The 26,153-nt window shown below is 36.7% G+C and overlaps 1 protein-coding gene across 9 annotated transcripts in view; it reads right to left on the bottom strand.

Moving 5' to 3' along the window:
• The window catches only part of LOC124106418 (zinc finger protein OZF), a 76,591-nt gene that overhangs the window by 39,452 nt on the left and 10,986 nt on the right, over window positions 1-26,153 (bottom strand). For 3 of the 9 annotated variants that reach the window (XM_058585460.1, XM_058585462.1, XM_058585461.1), the window contains one exon: window positions 21,192-21,295. The exons of the other annotated variants lie outside the window; for them this stretch is intronic. In XM_058585460.1, the coding sequence (XP_058441443.1) occupies window positions 21,192-21,233 (42 nt within the window). In that variant the 5' untranslated portion in view covers window positions 21,234-21,295. The remainder of the gene's footprint in view (window positions 1-21,191; window positions 21,296-26,153) is intronic. 9 annotated transcript variants of the gene reach the window in all.

The following is a 26,153-nucleotide window of genomic DNA, read 5'->3' as shown; positions in this document are numbered from 1 at the left end:
TGCACTGAGCATCTCAACTATAACATATTTTTGTTCAAGTTACTATCTCCTGAAGTTCCAAGCTCTGGAAGCAAAGGTGACTTAGCATGTGCAGATATCCTGAGATTGCAAACAAATAAATTTACATTGCTTTTCTAAAACTTTTATGAACTATGATACCCAACAGTGTTTCAGAAAAAAGGATTAGAAACCACAGATCCCTGTTTATTCCAACAGATGTTTACATAACATTCCTACACTGGCTCCTTCATATAAACTTGCCTCTCAGATTTAATGCATTAGTCAAATAGATTTCTTGCAGACTGTGCAGTGCTTTTAGAATGCGTATTATAAAAAATTAAGAGCAAGGTCGGGTGGCACATGCCTGTAATCCCAGAGGCTTAGAACTGTGTTTTAAAAGACAGGCTCAAAACCTTAGCAAGTCTCTAAACAACTTAGTGAGATCCTATCTGAAAATAAAATATATAAAAAACTGGGGATGTGGCTCAGTGGTGAATACCACTGAGTTCATTTCCCAATATCAATCCAACTAAAGCAATTAATATTTGAAAGATAATAGGAATGTCTGAGTATATATATATATATATATATATATATATATATATATATATATATATATATGAGACTGTTGGTAACATAAAATTAATAAATATATTTTGGAAAAAAAAGTGTTAAGGTTTTTCAAAATCAAAATAAAAATGACATATAATCCCCTAATAATAAGTCTGTATATGCCTGTGATCCCAGTGGCTTAGAAGGAAGAGACAGTAGAATCTTAAAACTTCAAGACAAGTCTCAGCAAATTGGCAAGATCCTAAGCAAATCAGTGAGACCCTCCCTGTCGCATAAAAAGGGTATGTGTGTGGCTGGGGTGTAGCACAGTGGTAAAGTGCACATGGGTTCATCTCTAGTACCTAAGTAAATAAAAGTAGATAAATAATAATTCTGGATAAGAAAAGTCATAAAATCCAGTAATATTATTTCTGGCTATATATCTAAATGAATTGGAAAACTTTTGTCAAAAAGATTACTGCACTTCCATTTTCATTGTAGCTTTATTCACAGTATCTAATAAAAGAAAAAAATAAATAAACTGCCAGGTGGCAGTGGTGGCAGACGTCTGGAATCTCAGGGGCTGAGGAAGCTGAGGCAGGAGGATGAAATTCAAAGCCAGCCTTGGCAATGGTGAGCTTCTAAGCAACTAAGTGAGATCCTGTCTCTAAATAAAATACAAAAGAAGGCTGGGGATGTGGCTAAGTGATCAAGTACCCCTGAGTTCAATTCCTAGTACCCTCCACCACAATAAACTGCATTTTAAAAAATACTTTCTTAATTACAGAAAAACACAATATCTTTATTTTATTTATTTATTTTCATGTGGTGGTGAGGATCGAACCTAGTGCCTCACATTTAAGAGGCAGGTGCTCTGCCACTGAGTCATAATCCCAGTTAAATTGCATTTTAGATGAAAGTCATATCAGAAGATTCCTTCCACCTGCAGAGCAAACAACTGTTCCCCTTAGATGCTACACACTAAGAGTTCAAATTGTTCCCTAAGAGGCAAGGCTCAGATACTGATATTTTCTAAATATTCCAGGAGACTTTGATACCTGTGGGCACATTGTGTCAGAATGTTCTGTGGGGACAAGTGCATGGAGTCTGCATACATGGCATATGTTCAGGGCACCTGAGTGGCAGGTCACTCCCCTCATGCTAGGGGTGTGAGCAGCAAACTGCTTACCCTGTAGGCACAGTCCTGGGCATGAGGCCATATGTTGTAGTCCTGGTGCTTGCTCCATGACCCACTTCTCAATTTGTCACTAGCTACTGTCTGAATATATATATAAACTTCACAATAAAATCAGACCTGCTTCCAGCCTGGTCTTTGGAGGTCTTGAGTAGCAATTCCGCAGCCAAACTCCCTCTACCCTGTTCTGTGGACCTCCTCTCTGGATGAGAGAGAGAGTCCACATACTGTTCTAAAATTGAGGACTGGGTAATATGGAGGTTGGAATGAGAACACAACACACAGCAAATTCTTCAATGAAGAATCTTAACTCAGACATTGTGATAACTGAAACCAGAGTTGGATATAAAACTACATTTTCTGCTTCACTGATTTCTGGGTTATTGACTTAATCCAAACAGATATTGGAAAACTGTTAAGACTACTGGTTAAAATCTATGTAACACAAGTATTAAGAATGTACCAGGTTATTCAGTGGCTTTTGACATTCAGATTCACTATGTACTTTAGCCCTTGTGATTGAACTTCCATTAACTTAAATTCATGTCCAGTCTCTCTTTTTTTTTTTTTTTTTCTGCCACATCAGGACAAAGAAGTTTGCTAGAATGACTGGAATGTTTCTATGGGTCATTTGAATAAAGTGGTCTTATATATGGGGAAAAAACACAAAAAACAAAACAACAATAACAAAAAAAACTCAATTAAGGACCAATTACATTTTTAAAAAATCTTTAATTGGGAGACATTATACTACTTTATTTAGAAGACAGTCCTTTTTGTAAATGTCACCTAATTATTCCCTGCTTTCTTCTCATGTGAAAGACACAAAAATAAGACTCACAAAAATAAACCAAAGTCTTTTAAAACTGCACTCCAGTTCTTGGAGAAAAAAAAAAAAATTGCAATTATGCATCTGTTTAAAATGAAACATGAGGAAATAATAATTGATAATGATAAAACTGGAGTTTTGAGATAAAATCAAATTCCCCACTTTACTAATTTTCTCTTGTCTCACAAATTTTGAAGAATAAAATTTAAGGACACTCAGGGAAGGTAAGAGTGAACATAATAGAATTTATTTAAGCAAGAGGAGCTAGAACTGTGACCATGTGAAAAAGGGCATGATAGTAAAAATACATTTTGGTGAGCCAGCTTCTGAGTTTATATATGGTTTGAAGAGCATAAAGCAAAATCTATTCAAAATAAGTATTGAGGGCTGGAGTTGTGGAGTGCTTGTGTGGCATATGTGAGGCCTTGGGTTGAATCCTCAGCACTGCATATGAATAAATAAAAGACCTATTGACAACTAAAAAAATATTTAAAAAAAAAAAAAATAAGTATTAAGAAGGCATCCTGGGTACCATCTGGGTTCACTTCCATCTTTTTGGTATCCCAACCTCCTTCCTGTAACTTTCATCTGGGTTTACATTAGGAAAAATAATTTGGTTGAAGGTGTTCCCAAAATTGAACCTCAAGGTTTTTTACATTTGAAATAAGCCTTAATTATGCTTATTAACATATCTATCAATTAGCCTCCAGGTGTGGCTGAAAGCTGTCCATTATACTGCTGTCTGGTCATTTTACTATCCTATTTTATCCTCATTCAAAGTGAGCAGGGGACCCTGACTTTGGGAATATAAACAGAGAGCTGGAAATTTAGGGATTTACACTCAGAAGTATGGAGAGCTAAGCTGGATATCTGGATCTCAGGTATCAATTCAAATTTGAGATACTGCTTATCCTACATTTAAAAATCTCAGGAGGCATGAGGATGGCAAGTTCAAAGCTAGCCTCAGCAACTTAGTGGGGTCCAAAGAAACTCAGGTAGACCCTGGCTCTTAAAAAAAAAATTATATATATATATATATATATATATATATATATATATATATATGAATGAACGAGCGAGCTAGGGATGTAGATTAGTAAATAAACACACCTGGATTGAATTGCTGGTACAAAACCAAACAAAACAAATAAACAAAAAACCTGAGCAAGAGCTAGAACAGGGGTTCCTAAAAAACACAGCTTCTTTCATGCAGGAACATAACTAATGGAGCTGGGATTCTCTCCTGAAAATTACCCAGTCTTCACCACACAATCAGGGGACATGGTGAGCTAATGGCACATGGATGCCCACAAAGGGTTTCAGGAAGGGGGTGAAAAAAACATACAATGATGGAACAGAATGTCCAGGGTCTCATTTGCTGATCTAAGTTCCACTAGACTATTCAGAAAGGACTGAAGCCTGAGCTGCCATAGAGGGGTCCTCTGGTCAGCAGACTCTGGAGAGACATATGAGGAGTCCCTGGCCACCAATTACAGTTCCTGCCACTGCAAGTCACACTGGCTTCAAACGGTCTCCCTAACACAGTCTCAAGATAAGAATATACACTTACCACTTCCTGGCTTTCAGGGTGCTGAGTGTTCTCCCTATAGTTTTTTCAGCTCCTATGTAGCACAAAAAATCTAGGGCTCTTGATGAAGGACTCGAAGCCTGGAAACAGATTCAAAGAATGGCAGGTTCCAGACACAAAAAGGAACAGAAGATTATAAAAGCCTGCCCTCATCATTGGCTGTGTGTGGAGTGGAGCGTTCTCACCTAAGAGACTGATTGGAAATGGCTTCAGGCACTGCCTCCCCCAAACTGAGCCTAGTGGGCCTACTCTTTGAGAATCAGTAGATTGCATCCAACCCAGAAATAAATGAGGTCAGAAAGACAGGTTCTTGGCTGCTTGCTCCCTTTTTGTTGACAAAAGACTGGGGATCAGACCTATAGACACTCACTATAGAGCCCCAGGATCACAGATACATAGATGAATGGATAGATATATAGATAAATAAATTAATGGGACAGTGTCTCAAATTCTTCTGTGATGGTTTTTCAAGTAACTGAAAATGACATGCCCCACAGCCCTAGAATTTGTTATTGTTGTTTTAGTTGCTATAAATTACAGCAAGTGTCTCAGAATGGAGTTATTTTATGACAGTTTCCTCCCAACACTGGGATCTAGCCCAGACCTAGCCCAGTGCATTTACATTTAGCACTGTAGATAATGTTAAATCAATTTGTGATATGTTTGTGCGTGTGTATGTTTGTATGTATGTATACACACACACACACACACACAAACACATATATATTACTTGTAGGTGGACACAAATCTTTATTTTATTTTTTTATGTGGTGCTCAGAATCGAACAAAGTGTCTCACATGTGCTAGGCGAGCACTCTACCACCAAACCAGAACCCCAGCCCATGTATACACTTTCATTAAAAAAAAAAACAAGATATCACAATTACTTTAATATTTTATTTAGCATTTTTGTTACCTGGTGTTATGAGAAAAAACTTGAGGTTTTAACTCAAAAGCAATTCCTTGAGGCAGCAATATCCCCAGCCCTACACAAAAAATAAGGCACAAGCAAGATTTTAAAGTTACTAATATTAACATTCAAAATGAAAAAGAAATGGAATGTGCCAGGTCTTTAGATCTGTCAGTAGCCCAGACTCTAGAGTATAAAAACAGAAAGAAGAACTTATTTGCAATTTTGCCTTGAGTCTAATGGAAGGGCTGTGATGTCTGTTTTCTTCTTTGTTATGGGATACTGTGAGAATATTAGAACAAATCACAGGCATTTATGTTTACACATATTTTTTCTATAATTAAATACAGCCCATGAAGAGAGTGAACTTTAAAGAAAAATCAAATCACTATAAATAAGACACCAGCTGTTTTCCATATGACTTCTGTGGAACATGTGATCAAATTCTGGCATCCAGCCTATAGTGAGTGGATTAGTTATAGGTTATTGGATAATAAGTCATTCCAAAACTTATTAGTTCACTTGACACCTGAGCCACATTCCCAGTCCCATTTTATATTTTATTTAAAGAAAGACTCTCACTAAGTTGCTTAGCACCTTGCCCTTGTTGAGGCTGGCTTTGAACTCATGATCCTCTTGCCTCAGCCTCCCAAAACACTGGGATTATAGGAGTGCACCACTGCTCTCTGCTTTGTTCATTTTTAATTCCAGCATTTCCCTCTTTGCCTTATCAACTACTTTTTTTCCATGCTACCTTTCATATGGAACCAGTATTTCTATTTTTTTTTCCAAGAACTAAATGACAGTTTAAAATTTTTGTTTTCTCTTTGTGAGTATTTCACATGAGAGGAAAACAGACAAGTGCAACTTGACAATCTGGAAAATAACAACAATATATCTCTCCTCCTTTTGTCTTCCCAGGAACAGACACCTTATCATAATGTCTGATTTGAAATTCCTCCTTGAAAACTTTACTGTATGATGTGTCCTCATTATAACCTCCCATATTTGCCTAGTTCTGGGTTTCATAACTGCCTGATACAAGGTGTGAACAGATACCATGTCTAAAGTCTGCTGGAGTTTCTAGTGAATATTCTTCTCTGGGTCTTTTTCTTCTAGAGTGCAGTATGAAGTATGGAGTGAAGGCATTCAAGGAGGTCTCTGGAAGCCCTTCAACTGGCACAGAACTTTTAGTGAGGCCTTGAAGCCCTCTGGGGAACTGAGGTAGTGTGGAGACCATCCCTCCCACTTAAAATGCAGATATTTTTCAATCAAAAAATAAAGTTTTCAAACTTATTGCTCAGAGTGGCAGGAAATGAGTTCATTAGAATTTTTGTGAAAGAGGGAAAAGGGGACAATCTGAAGGGAGAGAGTGGATCCTCTCTGAGAAGAGAAGAACAGCATGGCTATCTTGCACTATAGTTTTTTTGGGGATCTAAGAAAAAATTCCAAACAGTCCTGCCCAGGTACACTTCTTGACTTGGACTGACAGCAGGATAAAGTCAAACTCTCAAGTATCCATTGCCATGACTACTTTAGGTTAATTAGGCTCATGCTCACCATTTCTAATTGGTTTCTTAACCATAAACTCTTGTGAATTTTATGGTTAGTGAATTTTATGGTTAGTACGGAATACCCTTATTCCGAGTTCTGGAATTTGGTCTGTAACAGTATCACAAAAGTCTCATCTTCAGGGTAACTTGGATTCCTCTTTTTGAACATTTTTGGACATTTTTTGAAACTGCATTTCTCCAGTAGCTAACAGTTTGTTAAGAAATGTGACATATCCTATCAGACATTACGCCAGATAAGGTGCAGGTAAATTGCTTTTTGGAATACAAAGCATGATAAGCATACCCTTGAAAATAGTGGTATTAATATAGGCTGTGTCCACACCAAAGCAGGCAGCAATCATGCACAGTCCCAGTAAGCAGATGACTGATACCTATGTGGTCAAGAAAAATTATGCTGCCAATAGGGCAACCAAAAGAACCAGAAAGAAAACAAAACAAGACAAAACTGTTTATCAGGGCCTTGACTATCTCAGCTTGAATCAAAGCAATTATAAACCTTTTCATACTGAGGATGATAAAAGAGGCAAATCATGGAGTTTTGACTTCTGGGATAACACTGCCAAGTGCAGATAGAAATTGCATGGACTCATTCTTCTGCCCGAAACATTTGTGTGGTCTTGATGAAACACTTCCATGAGAGTGTTCACCATGTGAAAGGTGCATTGGTAAATTTCACCAAGCTCCCCTTGTGAGGGCCAGGCCTCAAATGCACTACTCAGCAAGTGATTCAGAACTGCTATTTACACTCAAAACAATCCAAATATTAAAAGGTAGTCTACCATAAAAAAAGATTTAATATGTAAAAATATAGCTTTTTGATGTTAGATGACTGGATTTTACTCAAATGCCCTGTGTCATATAAACCTGTAGATATTTTCTCGTACTGACAGACACCTTCTCTGTGTACATCAAGCTTATTCACCAGAATGAAAAAGATTTCAGAAATAACCAGAGTCCTCTTGAAGGAACAGATCCCAAGATATGGGCTCACCTCCTCAAGGCAAAAAGCCAATGAACTCTTCCACTACACAAGTGGCCCATGAATTATAAGACAAAATAAAAACTCAAAACTATGTTTTGGTGGCCAAGTTAAAGAGAAGAGAAAATGGACCCCCCAAAACCCTGATGTACAAGGAAGTAGAAAGTAAAATGTATAGAAATATATAGAGAGAAATATATAAATTTATAGAAATATATGTGTGTGTATCCCCCCCACACCAGTACTGGGAATTAAACCCAGGACTTTATGTATAGTAGGCAAAGACTCTGCTACTGAGCCACATCTCCAGCTCTTCATATATTTTTGAAATATCCATAATTTCATCCAATTGGAAGCCCAGAATTTTTTTTTAAATCTTACATATTAGTCCACTAATTAAAATAACAATAACAATAGTGGAAGATCAGCAGAGTAGAGGAAGTGAAATGGATGAGGGGAGGGAAAGAAAATGCTGAAAAAGAAGATTAAAGTATTTCTACATATGTTAAGCATATGTAGAAATAGTGCTTAATGTATCTGACTATTGTATATTTTTATAATGCTCCAATAAAAGTCTTAAATAATTAGGTAGTGAAAAAATAAAAGGGTACACATTGCATCTTGTGATTGTACTGTATAACTTCTAAATTAACTTTATGTTTTTAATTGATTTTATTATTTTTTTAAATACACGACAACAGTGGAATTCATTACAATCCTTATTACACATATAGAGCACAATTTTTCGTATCTCTGTATATAAAGTTTGTTCACGTCAATTTATGCCATTATATATGTACTTTTATATATATGTGTATTAAGAATTGTAATGCTAAATTAATTTTATTATCTGCTAAACTGTAGCTATTAACAAAGCTTCGCTGAGATAACCAAAATGTAACTCAAATAATTTCTACATTGGCATGTCCCACTAAGAATACACGGTAATGACATTACTAGAAACATGGAGAGCAAGAAATGAAGGGAAAGGGAAAGTACTAGGGACCAAATTGAAGCAAATTATATTCCATGATTATATAACTATATCAAAATGAACCCTAATATGTATACATCAAATGAGCTAATAAAAGTTAAAAAATAAAATTACTAATATAATTTATTTATTGTATATACATCATTTTGCCTATAACCTCGATATAATAGCATTAGCATTATACCCATTGTACCCATTGCCCTAAAATAGCCCATAGAAGCATAAATGAATGAACACAATGAGTAACAAATTATGATTAAAGATTTTGGTGGTTATAAACTGGCAGTTAAAATGGGAATTCAGAGACTCTCAACTGAAATAGATAACATGGCCTTCAATAAAATTTGAAATTATACTTTCAAGAATTGAATCCTATTATGTAAGACCTAATTAAAAAAGGAGTGATTACTACCACCCTACCTCTGTTTGACATCCCAATTTCACCTATTCACAAACCTGTGAGGGAAAATGCTATTGCATGTAAGATCATAATTGTAACATTCTATCTTATCCATTAGGGTACTCCATACACAATACCTAATATTATTAACAATACTGATCTCTTTTATAAATGAGTATATATTTTTTTCTGTATCAAATCTGGTTAAAATGTTTCATTCAGTGCATATTTCAACAAACTCAGCTTGCCTTTATCTCAAAAAGATATAATCTGCCTCTTATGGGGTACACTCAATAGTTTTGCACACACAAAATTAGTCTTGCCACACTCATAAATATCATGTAAATCTAAAAGCCTTTATTATGGGATAAGGTGGAAATCTGTGCCTCAAAATTGAAGTAAATTATATTCCATGCTTATATAACTATAAATAAAAAAGTTTGTTTGTGGTGCTGGGGATTGAACCAGGCAGGGCCTTACGCATTCGAGGCAAGCACTCTACCAACTGAGCTATATCCCCAGCCCTATTTACAAGTTTTAATTTCACTGATGCTGCGTTTTAAAAACCTTACATATAGCCTGCTCAAACCAAAAGAATTTTTAGAATCTATTAAGATTAAAATCAATATACACTGCCCATTGTGACTTCAGAATATTCTTTACTTTAGAGGCTCTGGAACAATCCTTTCTGTCTTCTTGGAAACTCTGGACAAATGATGATGTACACAAGTTTCTCAAGAGCTGACAAGTACAAAACATACATATGCAGAGGGAAGGAAGAGATGGAAAAGGAAAGTACTGGGTTCTGAGTTACAGCAAATGATATCCATAAATGTTAAAATATACCAGAGATTATATATAAAATTATGTATAACTTCATTCAGGCCATAGTGAGGCCTAAGGATGCTTCTCTGCTCAGATAAGAGAAGTCTCTCAAGTAGGATCAGTGAACATTGTTTGTTTTTTTGTTTTTTTGTTTTTTTGTTTTTTTTTGTTGTTGTTGTTGTTGTTGTTGTTTTTGGTACCGGGATTGAACTCAGCAGGGCTTAACACTGAGCAACATCTTCAGCCTTTTTTCATATTTTATTAGAGACAGGATCTCGCTGAGTTGCTGAGGGCATAATTAAGTTGCTTTGAATTACTTTGAACTCGAGATCCTCCTTCATCAGCCTCCTGAGCTGATGGGAAGACAGGTATGTGCCACCATGCCTGGCTAATGAATACTTTTTTTAATGCAACTATGAACCTAGCTCTGGGAATTCAGAGATGAACAAGACATAACCCCACAATTCATACTGTGTGTAGTTATTAAGTTGACTGACAACACATCATTCCTTTTGGGAATAAGGAAACTCAGATAGTGGGAGACCACAGAACATCCTTGACACGTTGTTTCTCTCCACACTAAACAGGGTCCAGTCCTCATTTCTCCTTTTCTGGTTGAGTTTCATTTATTTTGTTGGCTTAGAGTGATTATTTTGAAAAACTTCTTGTTGCGCTTTATTTTTTTTTTTTTAGATGTAAATGGTCAGAATACCTATATTTATTTTTATATGTGGTACTGAGGGTAAAACCCAGTGCCTCACAAATGCTAGGCAAGTGCTTTACCACTGAGCCACAACCCCAGCCCACCTCATTCTGCTTTCTCTCTCTTTTTTTTAAGTTGTAAATGGACACAATACATTTATTTATTTTTATGTGGTGCTGAGGATCAAACCCAGTGCCTCACACATGGTAGGTGAGTGCTATACCTCCGAGCCACAACCCCAGACCCTCATTCTCCTTTATGGCCTGTGAAGATTTTCTAGCTTACTATTCATAATAGATACATGTGTGTGTACATATATAACATTAAAGTTTATACTATTTTATATTAACATACTCTGACTTATTGAATTTTAAGATAATGAATTACCTGAAATAAGTATTAATTTATAATGTGGAAATAACTGTATCCACATTAATTTTATAAGGCTCTTTTTATGTTATTCTCTCAATTTTTATAAACAGAATGTTAAAAAAAAAAAAAAAAAAAAACTATTTTGCCCATACCTGGGTAGTTTATGACAAAATTATCAATGACACTGACAGAGGCAAGCTTTATCTCTTCAAACTTTGATATCAATACTGGGAGTTGAATATAATAATCAAAGAGTTCACCAATGACTCAACAAACTTGTATGTCATCCACGGCTGAGAGAAGTAACAGTGCCCTTTTGTGATGATACCCACACATTTAGATTTCTGAGAGAGTTATACAGTAGTTGCACTATTTAAAAACCACTCATACCACTTCTATCTTTAAAAAAAATATATTAATTTTTCTTCTTCATTTTTAATGTATATCCACATTAAATCACAAATTTGGTGGTTACACCCATGCTTTAGACACAATATTTTTTGCTTCTATACCTAACTTTATTTTATGCATATTTTAGAATGACAGTCTTTAAACTTTCACAAAACTGTACTTTCTGGTGGCTAGCTGCCTGATTTATTGACTGATAAGTAAATGTACTCTGAGTTCTTGGAGAGTATGAGAGTGCAAGACATCTTGCAAGGTGCTCAGAACATAAAACCTCAAGAAACTTAAAAGTTAATGAGGCATCAAATCAACAAAGAGAGGCAACAACAACAACAACAACAAAAAAAGAATGTGGGTGAAAGAGGGATGCACTAAGAAAGGAACAACCCTTATAACCAGAAATAATCATATTGAACATATACTGGAATGCATCATTGAGTGCATCAGTCAATGCAGTAAGCCCTTTATATATCCCCATTTAATTTCTATCCTATATAGTATATATTATTATCATCCCCACTGTAAACAAGGAAACTGAGGCTCAAAGAAGTTAAAGGGAAGAATTAGAAGTTCAAACTCAGATCTGTCTGCCTCCAGAGCCCAAACCACCAAACACAGGGCATACAGTGTTCTTCCTCATTAATTTTTAATTCAACCATGTCTTACAACATTCCAAGGCCAATGACATCTCCTTTAGGTTTGGCACTCACCTCTCAGATCAGCTCTTCCTTCACTGCCTGCTTTCAGTGTAATGGGGAGATCAGAAATCACTGACTCTCTCTTTTCCCATATCCTCTGAAATTTGTTGAGGGCCACAGCAAAGTTAAGATGGAGCCTGGCAGTTTGCCAGAAGGAGTGGTTTGTGAGCCAACGCCACCGAGCCATTAAGATGGTGGAGATTCCTTATTGGCTGATTGCTGTATCTAAATGATACTAATTTAATCAAACTGTGTGTAATCAGTTAGGTATATATACCTCTGCTGTCTCACAATAAAGCGGCTCTCTTGCTACCTTGAGTGCCCGCTCAGTTCCCACTGAGTTTCCCTGCAATAAAGCAGTTCCCGCTTCAACCTTCAAGTTGCTTGTCACCTCCCGGCTATTTCGCCCAGCCAGACTGTGGCAGAAATTGAGTTTATATTTCCTATGAGCTTTATAGTATTGATTCCTTCATTTAGGACTTTAATACATTTTCAGCTTGTGGATATGGATTGAAATAAAGTTCCAAATTAATTACTTGCATGTAGATATCTAATATTCCAGCACCACTTGTTCAAATACTATTTATTCAAATTAGTTTACAAATGGGCTTATTTGTAGACTCTCAGCTCTATTCAATCATTCCACATTTTTATCCTTCTGCCAGTCTTGATTAATAGCAAGTTTGGAAGCATGAGTCCTCCAAGTTATTTTTTTTTCTCTTCCAATTCAAGATTGTTTGGGGTTATTTTGGGGCCCTTGCGATTTCATGTGAATTTTAGAATCAGACTGTCAAATCCCAAAAAGAATTTTGCATTGGAATTTTAGATCAATATTGAAATGATTGGCATCTTAACAATATTTGACTTCCCAATCCATGAATATTAGATTTTTCACATTTGTTCAGATCTTTAATTTGTTTTAAAGAGAGAGAGGGGAGAGAGAGAGAGAATCTTTTTTGTAGATGGACACAACACAATGTCTTTTTTTTTATTAGTTGTTCAAAACATTACATAGCTCGACATATCATATTTCATACATTTGATTCAAGTGGGTTATGAACTCCCATTTTTACCCCGTATACAGATTGCAGAATCACATCGGTTATACATCCACATTTTTAAATACTGCCATACTAGTGTCTGTTGTATTCTGCTGCCTTTCCTGTACTCTACTATCCCCCCTCCCCTCCCCTCCCCTCCAATCTTCTCTTTCTACCCCATCTACTGTAATTCATTTCTATCCCTTGTTTTTTTTTTCCCCTTTCCCCTCATTTCCTCCTGTATGTAATTTTGTATAATGATGAGGGTCTCCTTCTATTTCCATGCAATTTCCCTTCTCTCTGCCTTTCACTCCCACCTCTCGTCCCTGTTTAATGGTAATCTTCTTCTCATGCTCTTCCTCCCTACTCTGTTCTTACTTGCTCTTCTTATATCAAAGAAAATATCTGGCATTTGTTTTTTAGGGATTGGCTAGCTTCACTTAGCATAATCTGCTCTAGTGCCATCCATTTCCCTGAAAATGCCATGATTTTGTCATTTTTTAGTGCTGAGTAATACTCCATTGTGTATAAATCCCACATTTTTTATCCATTCATCTATTGAAGGGCATCTAGGTTACTTCCACAATCTAGCTATTGTGAATTGTGCTGCTATGAATATCGATGTAGCAGTATCCCTATAGTACGCTCTTTTAAGGTCTTTAGGGAATAGTCCGAGAAAGGGAATAGCTGGGTCAAATGGTGGTTCCATTCCCAGCTTTCCAAGGAATCTCCATACTGATTTCCAAATTGGCCACACCAATTTGCAGTCCCACCAGCAATGTACAAGTGTACCCTTTTCCCCACATCCTCGCCAGCACTTGTTGTTTTTTGCATGATGGCTGCCAATCTTACTGGAGTGAGATGGTATCTTAGGGTGGTTTTGATTTGCATGTCTCTGACTTCTAGAGCTGGTGAGCATTTTTTCAAGTACTTGTTGATTGTTTGTATGTCTTCCTCTGAGAAGTGTTGGTTCAGGTCCTTGGCCCATTTATTGATTGGGTTATTTCTTTTCTTATTGTTTAATTTTTTGAGTTCTTTGTATACTCTGGATATTAGGCCTCTATCTGAAGTGTGAGGAGTAAAAATTTGTAACCAGGATGTAGGCTCCCTATTTACCTCTCTTATTGTTTCTCTTGCTGAGAAAAAAGTTTTTAGTTTGAATTCATCCCATTTGCTGATTCTTGTTTTAATCTCTTGTGCTATGGGTGTCCTATTAAGGAATTTGGAGCCCGACCCCACAGTATGTAGATTGGAGTCAACTTTTTCTTCTATCAGATGCAGAGTCTCTGTTTTGATATCAAGCTCCTTGATCCATTTTGAGTTAACTTTTGTGCATGGTGAGAGAAAGGGATTCACATTCATTGTGTTGCATATGGATTTGCAGTTTTCCCAGTACCATTTGTTAAAGATGCTATCCTTCCTCCATTGCATGCTTCTAGCCACTTTGTCAAAACTAAGATAGTTGTAATTTTGTGGATTGGTCTCTGTGTCCTCTATTCTGTACCATTGGTCCACCCGCCTGTTTTGGTACCAGTACCATGCTGTTTTTGTTACTATTGCTCTGTAGTATAGTTTGAAGTCTGGTATCACTATACCGCCTGATTCACTCTTCCTGCTTAGAATTGCTTTTGCTATTCTGGGTCTTTTATTTTACCTTATGAATTTCATGATTGCTGTATCTATTTCTATAAGAAATGCCATGGGGATTTTGATTGGCATTGCATTAAACCTATAGAGAACTTTTGGTAATATCGCCATTTTGATGATGTTTGTTCTGCCTATCCATGAACAGGGTATATTTTTCCATCTTCTAAGATCTTCTTCTATTTCTCTCTTTAGGGTTCTGTAGTTTTCATTGTATAAATCTTTCACCTCTCTTCTGAGGTTGATTCCCAAGTATTTTATTTATTTATTTTTTTTTTGAGGATATTGTGAATGGGGTGGTTGTCCTCATTTCCATTTCAGAAGACTTGTCGCTGATATACAGGAAGGCCTTTGATTTATGCGAGTTGATTTTATATCCTGCCACTTTGCTGAATTCATTTATTAGCTCTAATAGTTTCTTTGTAAACCCTTTTGGGTCTGCTAGGTATAGAATCATGTCATTCGCAAATAGTGATAATCTGAGTTCTTCTTTTCCTATTTTTTATGCCTTTAATTTCTTTCGTCTGTCTAATTGCTCTGGCCAGTATTTCGAGAACTATATTGAATAGAAGTGGTGAGAGAGGGCATCCCTGTCTTGTTCCAGATTTTAGAGGGAATGCCTTCAGTTTTTCTCCATTTAGAATGATGCTAGCCTGAGGGTTAGCATAGATAGCTTTTACAATGTTGAGGTAAGTTCCTGTTATCCCTAGTTTTTCTAGTGTTTTGAACATCAAGGGATGCTGTACTTTGTCGAATGCTTTTTCTGCATCTATCGAGATGATCATATGGTTCTTATCTTTAAGTCTATTGATGTGGTGAATAACATTTATTGATTTCCATATATTGAACTAGCCTTGCATCCCAGGGATGAATCCTACTTGATCATGGTGCACAATTTTTTTGATATGTTTTTGTATCCGATTCGCCAGAATTTTATTGAGGATTTTTGCATCTAGGTTCATTAGAGATATTGGTCTGTAGTTTTCTTTCTTTGAAGTGTCTTTGTCTGGTTTCGGGATCAGGGTGATGTTGACCTCATAGAATGAATTTGGAAGAGCTCCTTCTTTTTCTATTTCCTGAAATAACTTGAAAAGTATTGGTACTAATTCTTCTTTAAATGTTTTGTAGAATTCCGCTGTATACCCATCCAGTCCAGGGCTTTTCTTGGTTGGTAGTCTTTTGTTGACTTCTTCTATTTCCTACTTTGTTATTGGTCTGTTTAAATTGTGTGTATCTTCCTGACTCAATCTGGGCAAATCATATGACTTAAGAAATTTATCTATATCTTCACTATCTTCTATTTTATTGGAATATAGGGTTTCAAAATAATTTCTAATTATCTTCTGTATTTCTGTAGTATCTGTTGTGATATTGCCTTTTTCATCCCGTATGTTAGTAATTTGAGTTCTCTCTCTTCTTCTCTTCGTTAGCATGGCTAAGGGTCTGTCGATCTTATTTATTTTTTCGAAGAACCAACTTTTAGTTTTGTCATTTTTTTTCAATGATTTCTTTTGTTTCAATTTTGTTGATTTCCACTCTGATTTTAATTACTTCTTGCCTTCTGCTACATTTGCTGTTGTTTTGCTCTTCGTTTTCTAGAGTTTTGAGATGAAGTGTGAGCTCTTTATTTATTTATTTATTTATTTATTTATTTATTTATTTATTTATTTTTTTAGGAATGAACTCCAGGCAATGAATTTCCCTCTTAAAACTGCTTTCATTGTGTCCCATAGATTCTGATATGTTGTGTCTGTATTTTCATTTATCTCTAATAATTTTTTGATTTCCTCCTTTATGTCTTCTGTAACCCATTGATTATTCAGTAACATACTGTTCATTTTCCAGGTGATGCAGGATTTTTCCTTCCTTCTTTTATAATTGATTTCCAGTTTCATTCCATTATGATAAGATAAGATGCATAGTATTATCTCCACATCTTTATATTTACTAAGGGTTGCCCTATGGCATAATATATGGTCTATCTTTGAGAAGGATCCATGTGCTGCTGAGAACAACGTATATCCACTTGATGATGGTTGATATATTCTATATATGTCGGTTAAGTCTAGGTTATTGCTTGTGTTATTGAGTTCTAAAATTTCTTTTTTCAAATTTTGTTTGGAGGATCTGTCCAATGGTGAGAGAGGTGTGTTGAAGTCACCCATAATTATTGTGTTGTGGTCTATTTGAATCTTGAACTTGAGGAGAGTTTGTTTTATGAACATTGCAGCACCATTATTTGGTGCATACATATTGATAATTGTTATGTCTTGTTGGTGAATGGTTCCTTTTAACAGTATATAGTGTCCTTCTTTATCCTTTTTGAGTAACTTAGGTTGAAGTTGATTTTATTCGAGATGAGTATGGCCACTCCTGCTTGCTTCCAAGGACCATGTGAGTGGTATAATTTTTCCCAACCTTTCACCTTCAGCCTGTGTATGTCTTTTCCTATTATGAGTCTCCTGAAGGCAGCATATTGTTGGATCTGTTTTTTTAATCCAAGTTACTAGCCTATGTTGCTTGATTGGTGAGTTTAAGCCATTAACGTTTAGGGTTACTATCGATATATGGTTTGTAATTCCAGTCTTGTTTGTTTGTTTATTATTTATTTATTTATTTTAATTTGGCTTGTTTTTCTCTTTGATTATTTCTCCCCCCTTTACTGAGTTACCTCCCACTGTTGGTTTTAGGTGCTGTTTTTCATTTCCTCTTCTTGTAGTGTTTTGCTCAAAATGCTTTGCAGTGCTGGTTTTCTGGCTGCGAATTCTTTTAACTTTTGTTTATCGTGAAAAATTTTAATTTCATTGTCAAACCTGAAGCTTAATTTTGCTGGATACAATATTCTTGGTTGGAATCCATTATTTTTCAGCGTTTGAAATACGTTGTTCCAGGATCTTCTCGCTTTCAACATCTGTGATTAAAAATCAGCCGTTAACCTAATTGGTTTACACCTGAATGTAATCTATCTCCATTCGCTTGTAGCTTTTAATATTCTCTCCATGTTCTGTATGTTGGATATCTTCATAATAACGTGTCTTGGAGTTGATCTATTACGGTTTTGTATGTTTGGGGTCCTCTAGGCTTCCTGGATTTGGCAATCCATTCCATCTTTCATGTCTGGAAAGTTTTCTAAAATTATTTCATTCAACAGATTGCTCATTAATTTGGTTTGGACCTCTATACCTTCCTCTATCCCAATGACTTAAGTTTGGTTTTTTTATGACATCCCATATCTCTTGGATGTTTTGCTCATGGTTTCTTACCAGCCTTTCTGCGTTGACTATACTCTTTTCAAGTTGATAACCTTTGTCTTCATTATCTGATGTTCTGACTTCTATTTGATCTAGTCTACTTGTAATATTCTCATTTCAGTTTTTGATCTGGTTTATGGTTTCCTGCATTTCTAGGATTACTGTATGATTTTTTTTTAAATCTCTATCTCCTGGTAGAGTTGATTTTTTGCTTCTTGAATCTGCTTATGTAATTCATTTTCAAAGTATTCTTTCATTGTTTGTAATCCTTTTTGTCCCTTGTTTTTCCATGGTGTTCACGTTACTTTCCAACTCTGTTTAACTGCTGTGTTTCTGTTTTCTCCTATAAATTTTGTTTTGGTTTTGTATATCTCTGTGGTCTCTCCTTTGTGGTGGGAGACTATGTCTAGAGCTGTTGGGCTTTATTGTAATTTAAAGCTGATTCATTCGTTTCATAAAAGGCTTACAGATTCTGTAGACATATAGTGATCTGTTGTTTGGTCTTAGGACTTTAAGTTTAGGTTGGGTGCTATGATGGTATGAAGGGTAGTATGTCTTGGCAACTTGGAAGATTGCTCTACTGAAGGGGGATATTAACAGGCAAAAGGATCAGGGTATTTGGTAGTAGCTAGGTACTTAGGAGCCCTATAGACAGCCTCGGAACATTTACCTATTTGCATTTAGAAAATTACCCGTAATGAAAGTCATAATGCTTGGGGTGAACGTTAGGGGGAAGGGGAAGGAAGTAGTCCTTAAAGAAAAAGAGGGAGAGAAAAATAGGTAGAATAGAGGAGAATGGAAAGAACAATAAAAATTGAAAAGGTAAAAAAAGAAAAAAGGAATAGGAAAAAAAAATGATAAATGAAGTCTTAGAGTTCTATTTTCTTCTCTTCCAGTAGGTGGGACTGTACCCTCAGAGCCGAGCTTCTGCCCTCTAGGTGCCAGCAGCAATCCCTGTAAGGCAGCTACTCTTCCCCTACTGGGCGTCTCTCCAATCATATTAGTCCAGAGCCGTTTCCCTTCTCCGGCCCCTCCCCCCTTCCTCCTGCCAGCCAGCCAGGCCCTGCTCACCAGAGGCGATCTCCACAGATCTAGTTACACTTGCAGCCCCCTTGAGTGCCCTATTTCCCGAACGACTGAGAACTCTCTCTGTTTGCTGTTCACCCAGACCCCAAGGTTGTGGAGTGGGTGATTTGGGAACCGTCAGCTTACATTGCCTGGACTCCTTTGGTGGCCACGCCCCGGGAGCTGGCAGCTAAGGCCTTGGGTGTTGCTGCTGGTGGTAGGGGGAATTGGGGGTCGGGAGTCCCCTCTGCTTCCCTCGGCCCCTACTGTCACGCCCACGGAGCTCTGGGGTGAGATTTTTGAGGTTTCCCAGCTGTATGTATCTGGTGGGGATGGGAGTCACACACCTGCTAAAGCCGATTCCGCTGGGAAGGGATCCCATCCGCCGAACTCTGGTGAAGTCAGCTCTCTGCTATGGCGGGTCCCAGACTCCTTGCTGGAGTGTCCGATGGGAGAGTCAGTCTGCTGTTTCAGGAAGGCTTGGTTAGCAACCTCTTCAAAGGGTCTCTATGTCACACACGGTATCCGGCAGTGCTGAAACACCTCCTTCTGCGCCAATTGCCATACAGCGACAGTCCGCACCTCTGCGCGCAGGGTGGCCGAGATTGACCCCTCCAGGGCAAGCTGCCACATCCAATAATCCCAAACTCCCCGTCTAGGTCTCACTTCAGCAGAATTTTGCTGGGAGTTTCTCAGCAGGCATAATCCGAACATTCTGATGTGTCTCTCTGTCCGCGTGGCTGAAGAGGTACTGAAAGTGCTGCCTCCCCACCTGCCGCCATGTTGAGTCTCACAACACAATGCCTTTATTTTTGTGTGGTGCTGAGATCGAACCCAGGTCCCACCTGTGCTAGGCAAGCACTCTACCGCTGAGCCATAATCTCAGCCCCAGATCTTTAATTTTTTAAAAATGTTTCATAATTTTCATCATGTAACTTTTTCACTTGTTTAGTTAAATTTACTCTTAAACATTTTATTGTAGTTTTAGGTGGAACTCTTTCTGTGTTATGTGGGCTGGTCTTGAACTCATGGTCTCAAGAGATTCTCCCATATTAACCTCCCAAATAGCTGGAATTATAGAATGTGCTGCAATGGGCAAGTAATATTTTATTGTTTTGATATTACTGTAAACACAATTTTATTTCAGAAAACACTTGGACACTCTTGCTAGAAATATAAACTAGTACAGACACCATGATAGGGCGAGGGGGCTGGGATTGTGGCTCAGTGGTAAAGCACTTGCCTAGCTTGTGTGAGGCACTGGGTTCAATTCTCAATATCATATATAGATAAGTTAATAAATAAAAGTCTGTCAACGAATTAAAAAATTCAAAAAAAAAAAGAACAACAAAAAACAATATATTTTTTTAAAGAATTATAAGTAGAAATATCATATGACTCAGATATTTTTCTAAGAATATGCCTTTATTATTCAGGGTCCTTAAGAAAAACAGAATTGATAGAATACATAGATGCATATAGAAGGGAACTTATTAGATCGACTCACATGATCATGGGATGAATAGTCCCCCAAACTGTTGGCTGGGAAAATAGGGAAACTCAAAACAGCCATGACTAAGAACCTGGAAGCCTCATAAATCAAGGAATTCAATGAAGCAGCTATGGTAAAAGACTGAAGGCTTCAAAGACCACTGGAGAAGCAATGGTATATGTCCATATTCAAAGACTGAAGAATCTGATGGCAGATGTCCACAGGTGACACCATCAGAGAAAATAAACTCATTCAAGGAGACTGGAGCACAAGTCAGTATCAGCTTTCCCTTCTGCATTTTTTCAAATCAAATCTATTGGATGGTCCTGTGTACAATCATGACAGCTCTTCCCTACTGCTTTATGACCCAACCTTCTGGAAAGACACTCAGACACACTAAGAGGTATTGTATACCAATTTTCTAGGCATACCTCAATCCATTCAGGTTGACCACCCAAAGTAACCATTACAATAATGACAGAAAATAAAATCCACTTTTAGGAATATCTGCACTCCCATGTTAACTGCAACTCTATCCTCCACAATAGCCATTTCATGAAAACATAAATGTCCATCAAAAAAAAAAACTGGATATAAAAAACTAAATTTATATATAAAATCCACATGTACACACTTGTTATATATAAGTATAGACATATTTGTATAAATACATACCAATATATAAACAGATTTTTTTAATTTATTTTTAAAATCCATCTTAAGAAAGGATCATTTATGTTGAAGAGGTTGTCACTATGATGCTGAGGCAGCCACCATACCTAGGTTTTAAAAGAAAGATGCTGTAAGTGTAAGTGCTGGCAGATTTTCAAGGCCAGGCTCAGTAATTTAGCAAGGTGCTGTTTTAAAAATGAAAACTACCAAGGATATACCTCAGTGAAAAAGCAACCCTGGATTCAAACCCCCAAAATTTTATTTATTTATTTTTTTATTGCCATTTACAATAACATGGATGAAGCTGGAGAAATTCATGTTAAGTGAAATTATCAAAGACACAGAAAGAAATACATTGTATACTCTGTGTGTGGAACCCGACCCCCAACCAAAAAGATAAGATGAATGCATAGAAAGAGAATAGTGTATATTAAAGGACTATAGTTAACAGTATTGCCTCACATACCGAAAATACCAAAGACAATAGAATTTTAGATATGAAGTAATTATGTGAGATGATGGACTTTATTAACATATTAATGGGATGCAGTGTGATTTTTTTCATACATACATTTGCAGGTATTAATAATATCTATATGCCCTTATTTCATCCTTGATGCCCCAGCACCCTCCCAAGCCATAGTAATCAATATTCTATTTTCACATAAATTTTATTTTAGTTATTATATATAAGAGATGAGGGCTGAGGATATAGCTCAGTTGGTAGAGTGTTTGCCTCGCAGGCACAAGACCCTGGGTTCAATCCCTGGCACCACAAAAAAAAAAAAAAAAAAAAAAAAGAGGTGATATATCATCCAATTACATCTATTTTCCTTAACATTAAAGGATTTTATTTCTATTCATGTCTGGGTAATACACCAGTACCACTGACATACACAGTATGAATATATAATAATACATTTTCTGATTATTAAGTTGCTCAGCTATATCTCTGATATTTCTCTTTATATGTAATACTAAGCACAGTTATACAACTTAAATTTATACAAAAAAGGAAAGAAGCAACAGCAATAAAATATAAGAAACTGTCCTTTGGCCCAATTTTATCAAACTGAAAAGAAGCAATCGAAAGTATGGGAAAAAAAAATATATGTCTCTTTTAAATTTATTAGTAAACTTCAAGATAAAAATGTTAATTCTCTTTGTACCTGTAACACACTAAACTAATTTTGCAGTGTTCAGTACATTATATTACATTACACAGAAAAAAAAAAAAAACTACTTTTGTGAAAATAATGAAATAAAACATCAGTGTGATAGGAAATGTGTCATTCATACTCTTTCTGCACATGTATATTTTCAAAGTTCCAATTATTTGGCCCAATACTACCAAGTTCATGTCATCCATCAATATATTTATAATTAAAATCTTCAGTTATTTGTGTGTATGAGAGAAAGAGGGCGGGGGAGATGCAAACACAAAGATGGTCCTGAACTTTGTGATCCATTCTGATTTCTACCACAGGCTAGGCAAAGAGTTCTGCCCATGGTGAACAGCGGAGTACCACTGACACACACATTTCTCTTCAAGCAAGGTGTGATGTAAGTGAGGTGAAAGGGGTGTGATGTTTGTGGGTATGTGGATGCGGTGGGAGAGTGAGTACAACTGACCAAGTTCTACCCATGATCATCTTTTAAAAATGTATCAACTGCATTGTTTACATTCTTATATACGTTCTGTGGCTTCTACAATTAAATCTCAGGGACTCTATTCTTCATACCCCGGTAGCTCAGCACTGTTTCTTAGAGTACTCTTCCGGACACTTTGAAATACTGGTTCCCCTTCCTCACAGCCCTTGATCTTTCTCAAACAATTCTGTAATACCTCTGAAAACTTTAAATGTTGAATAAGGGGAAGAGGGTGAATCAATACTTGGTATTCTGTTCCAAAGATGTGGAAAGCCATATCCTCTCTCTGTGGCCTCCATCTTCTGCCATAAAAATGGCAAAAGAACTACCTAAATTTTATTCTGAACCAATGTGTAATAATTTTAAAGTCAAGAACAAAATCCCTGCCAAGTTTGTGGCACATATACATAATACGAGTTACTTGGGAGGCTGAGTCTGAAGGATCACAATTTAGAGTCCCTTCTCAGTAACTTAGCAAGGCCCTACTTCAAAATAAAATAATAACTGATGATGATATAGTTCCCAAGTAAAGCATACTTAAGACCACTCTTTAGTACCACAGAAATAAAACACAATTTCTGTTCTCTTTCTATAAATTTAAAACCCTCAAAAAGAAGGAAGGGACTTAGGAATGATACTAGATCTTCTAAAAAGAAGCCATATACTCTATATTTTAATGTTCAAGTTTTCACAACTTTCTAAAAAATATTCCTAACTATTTTGCTTTTGACATAATTGTCACTAGAATTGTTTTTAATTTCCAATTTGAATATTTATTTTCTTTTGTACATAAACAACTGATAAATCTTGAATATTGTTAGCTTTCTGAGCACACACCTGTAATCCCAGCAGCTTACAAGGCTGAGGCAGGAGGGTCATGAGTTGGAGACCAGCCTTCAGAAATAGCAAGGGGCTAAGCAACTCGGTGAGACCCTATCTCTACATAAAATACAAATTAGGGCTGGGAATGGGGCTCAGTGGTCAAGGGCCCCTGAGTTTAATCCCCAGCACAAAAACAAAAAACAACAACAAAAAAAAAACTACTTTTGTCATTTTAAGTCAGTGTGTCTCCAAAGTTGAAAGTCAAAGATGTTTTTAGTTAACATTTTTAGTAAAGTGTTTATAGTGCAGAATATATGAAGTATTATTCAATTTTTTAGGGGGAAGAAAGACATGCCAACAGAGTACAGCACAGATGAGAAGTTTCAAAAATAGATTTCACAAAGGAGAAAACATTCAAATGACAAATAAATATATATGTGACTAATGGCCACAGAGATGATAATTGATAGGAATTACCAAGCCTGCCATGGCAAGGTAAAAGGTAAAGCCACCTGGAACATGGTGTGGTGCTGTCTATTCATGCATACACTATGAACCATTAATTCTACCCCTAAAGAGAAGAGAAGTGGGAAACAAGATTCTGGGACAATGCTCTAACTGCCCCCATCACTGCTGCCTTTATCACTGGGAAAGGTCCCTCCAGCTGCCACCACACTCTGAAGTGCAGGACCTTTCAGTCTGGACATTGGGACCCAGTTTTCACACCTGTCCCAACTTTGTCCCAGTACCATCTCAGAGAAGACCAGGAGGCAGTGAGACCACATTTAGTGCCAATGCTCTGAAAAATAAAACGAAGAAAGAGCAGTATAAGGCAAGCTGGAAAGAGCAAAATAAAGACGTGGAAGAGGAAGATGAGAAGGTGGCTGAGGGGGAAAAAGAACTTGCTAAGGATGGAGAGTGAATAAACAGGATGCAGAAGATGAGGAAGAAGATAAAGTGAACCCCAATTAGCAGAAGACATAAATTGGGGTGACAGAAGGAAAATCTTTCCAATGAACTTGGGATGGGATTTCATTTGGGAAGTGAGAGTGGGAGGAAAAAACTAGGGTGTGAACCTTTCACCTGCTTGTAGCTTGGAGAACTGCACCAAGGATGTCACTCTCTTTTTTCACCCCTGCCTTCATATGTTCACCTCTCCAGATGCTAACACTCCCCCCTCACTGTGCCATTGTTACACCTTCTCTTCTGCCTCATCTGAGCTTCCCACTGGTCCCCATTTGCCCCCTCCCCTTCATTTCTCTTTTCTTCCCTCCTCCCTCTTGCACTCTGGTAACCTTTCTTAGCAGCCCCCAGCCTCACATCCTGCCTCAGCCCTCTCCTTCATCTCTGGATTTGCCTCACATCCCCTCCAATCAGAGAGAAGCAGGCTGGAGTTGGGTCAATGTTGGCACACGACCCTCAGTTGCTCCTTCTCCTCCCTTTTATGGATTAATGAGTAAAGAGGGAGTCACACTTCTGTTTTATTATAAGTTGGCTCATTTTTTAAAAAAAGCTTTAAGAGTATTAGATAGGAAAAAAAAATACTTACCATTGGGGATGATGGATGAGTAGTAAGAAGAAGAGGGCATGAAGGGGTTATTGGAGTACCATTAATGTTCTTTTTCTTGTAAGCAACAGAACATGGTATGTTTTCTTTGTGATAATTCAAGAATCTATATAATTTCAATATCCTCTTCTTGTTGTGCTCAGTAAGATCAAATTTATTATGCAAAAGGTTGTGGGGAAGAGCAGAAAAAAAGGATGTAAAAGGGAACTAGGTAACAATTTGTAGTAATGAATATGATAATTTTTTGATTGTGGTGTTGGTTTCTTGGATATGTACATAAGCCAAAAGATATAGATAGATAGATTCCTAAGATGTATACAGGTTAATGTGTGTCTATCAAACCTCCATAAATGTAAAAAAGGGAGATACAGCTAAAGCTGAGGTTAAAAAGAAAACATGCAGTCTTAGATCAGTAAGCCATAATAGTTTGGAAAAAAGTATACTTTATAAAAATAAGACTAGAGAAAAAAATCCTAAGAAAAAGAGAAAATTTAGCAAATATTGAAAATGAACATACCACAAAAAAGAATCACCAATGTCAATGCTGGTGCTTTTAAAAAGCAAATAAAATTGAAAGAGCACTGGTAAACTTGATAAGTAAAAATTATGTCCATTATATACTATATAATGACATACATATATATGTATACAATGATGTCTCCCTTGATGGGAATACATTATAGAAAATTCACTCGAAGATAATTCCGTCATTTTCCAAGCATCTGAGTATAATGATAAAAATCTAGATGGCACAGAGTACTACATGGCTTGGCTATTTGCTATAGGCTTTGTTGTAACTGAAGTCTACCACTGACCAAAATACCATAATATCACACATAACTGATGTTATGGTTTGTAACAATCAATGTAATACTCACAATGAAATGCAAAAACTGTGGAACTCACTCAAGAAAAAACACTTAGTA

Source organism: Marmota monax, unplaced genomic scaffold, assembly GCF_021218885.2.
Source record: "Marmota monax isolate L192 unplaced genomic scaffold, Marmota_monax_Labrador192_F-V1.1 WCK01_AAM20220418_F8-fsc00682, whole genome shotgun sequence".
Taxonomy (NCBI): Eukaryota; Metazoa; Chordata; class Mammalia; order Rodentia; family Sciuridae; genus Marmota; species Marmota monax.
The sequence above is the reverse complement of the archived record's forward strand: the minus strand, read 5'-3'. Positions and strand labels throughout refer to the sequence as shown.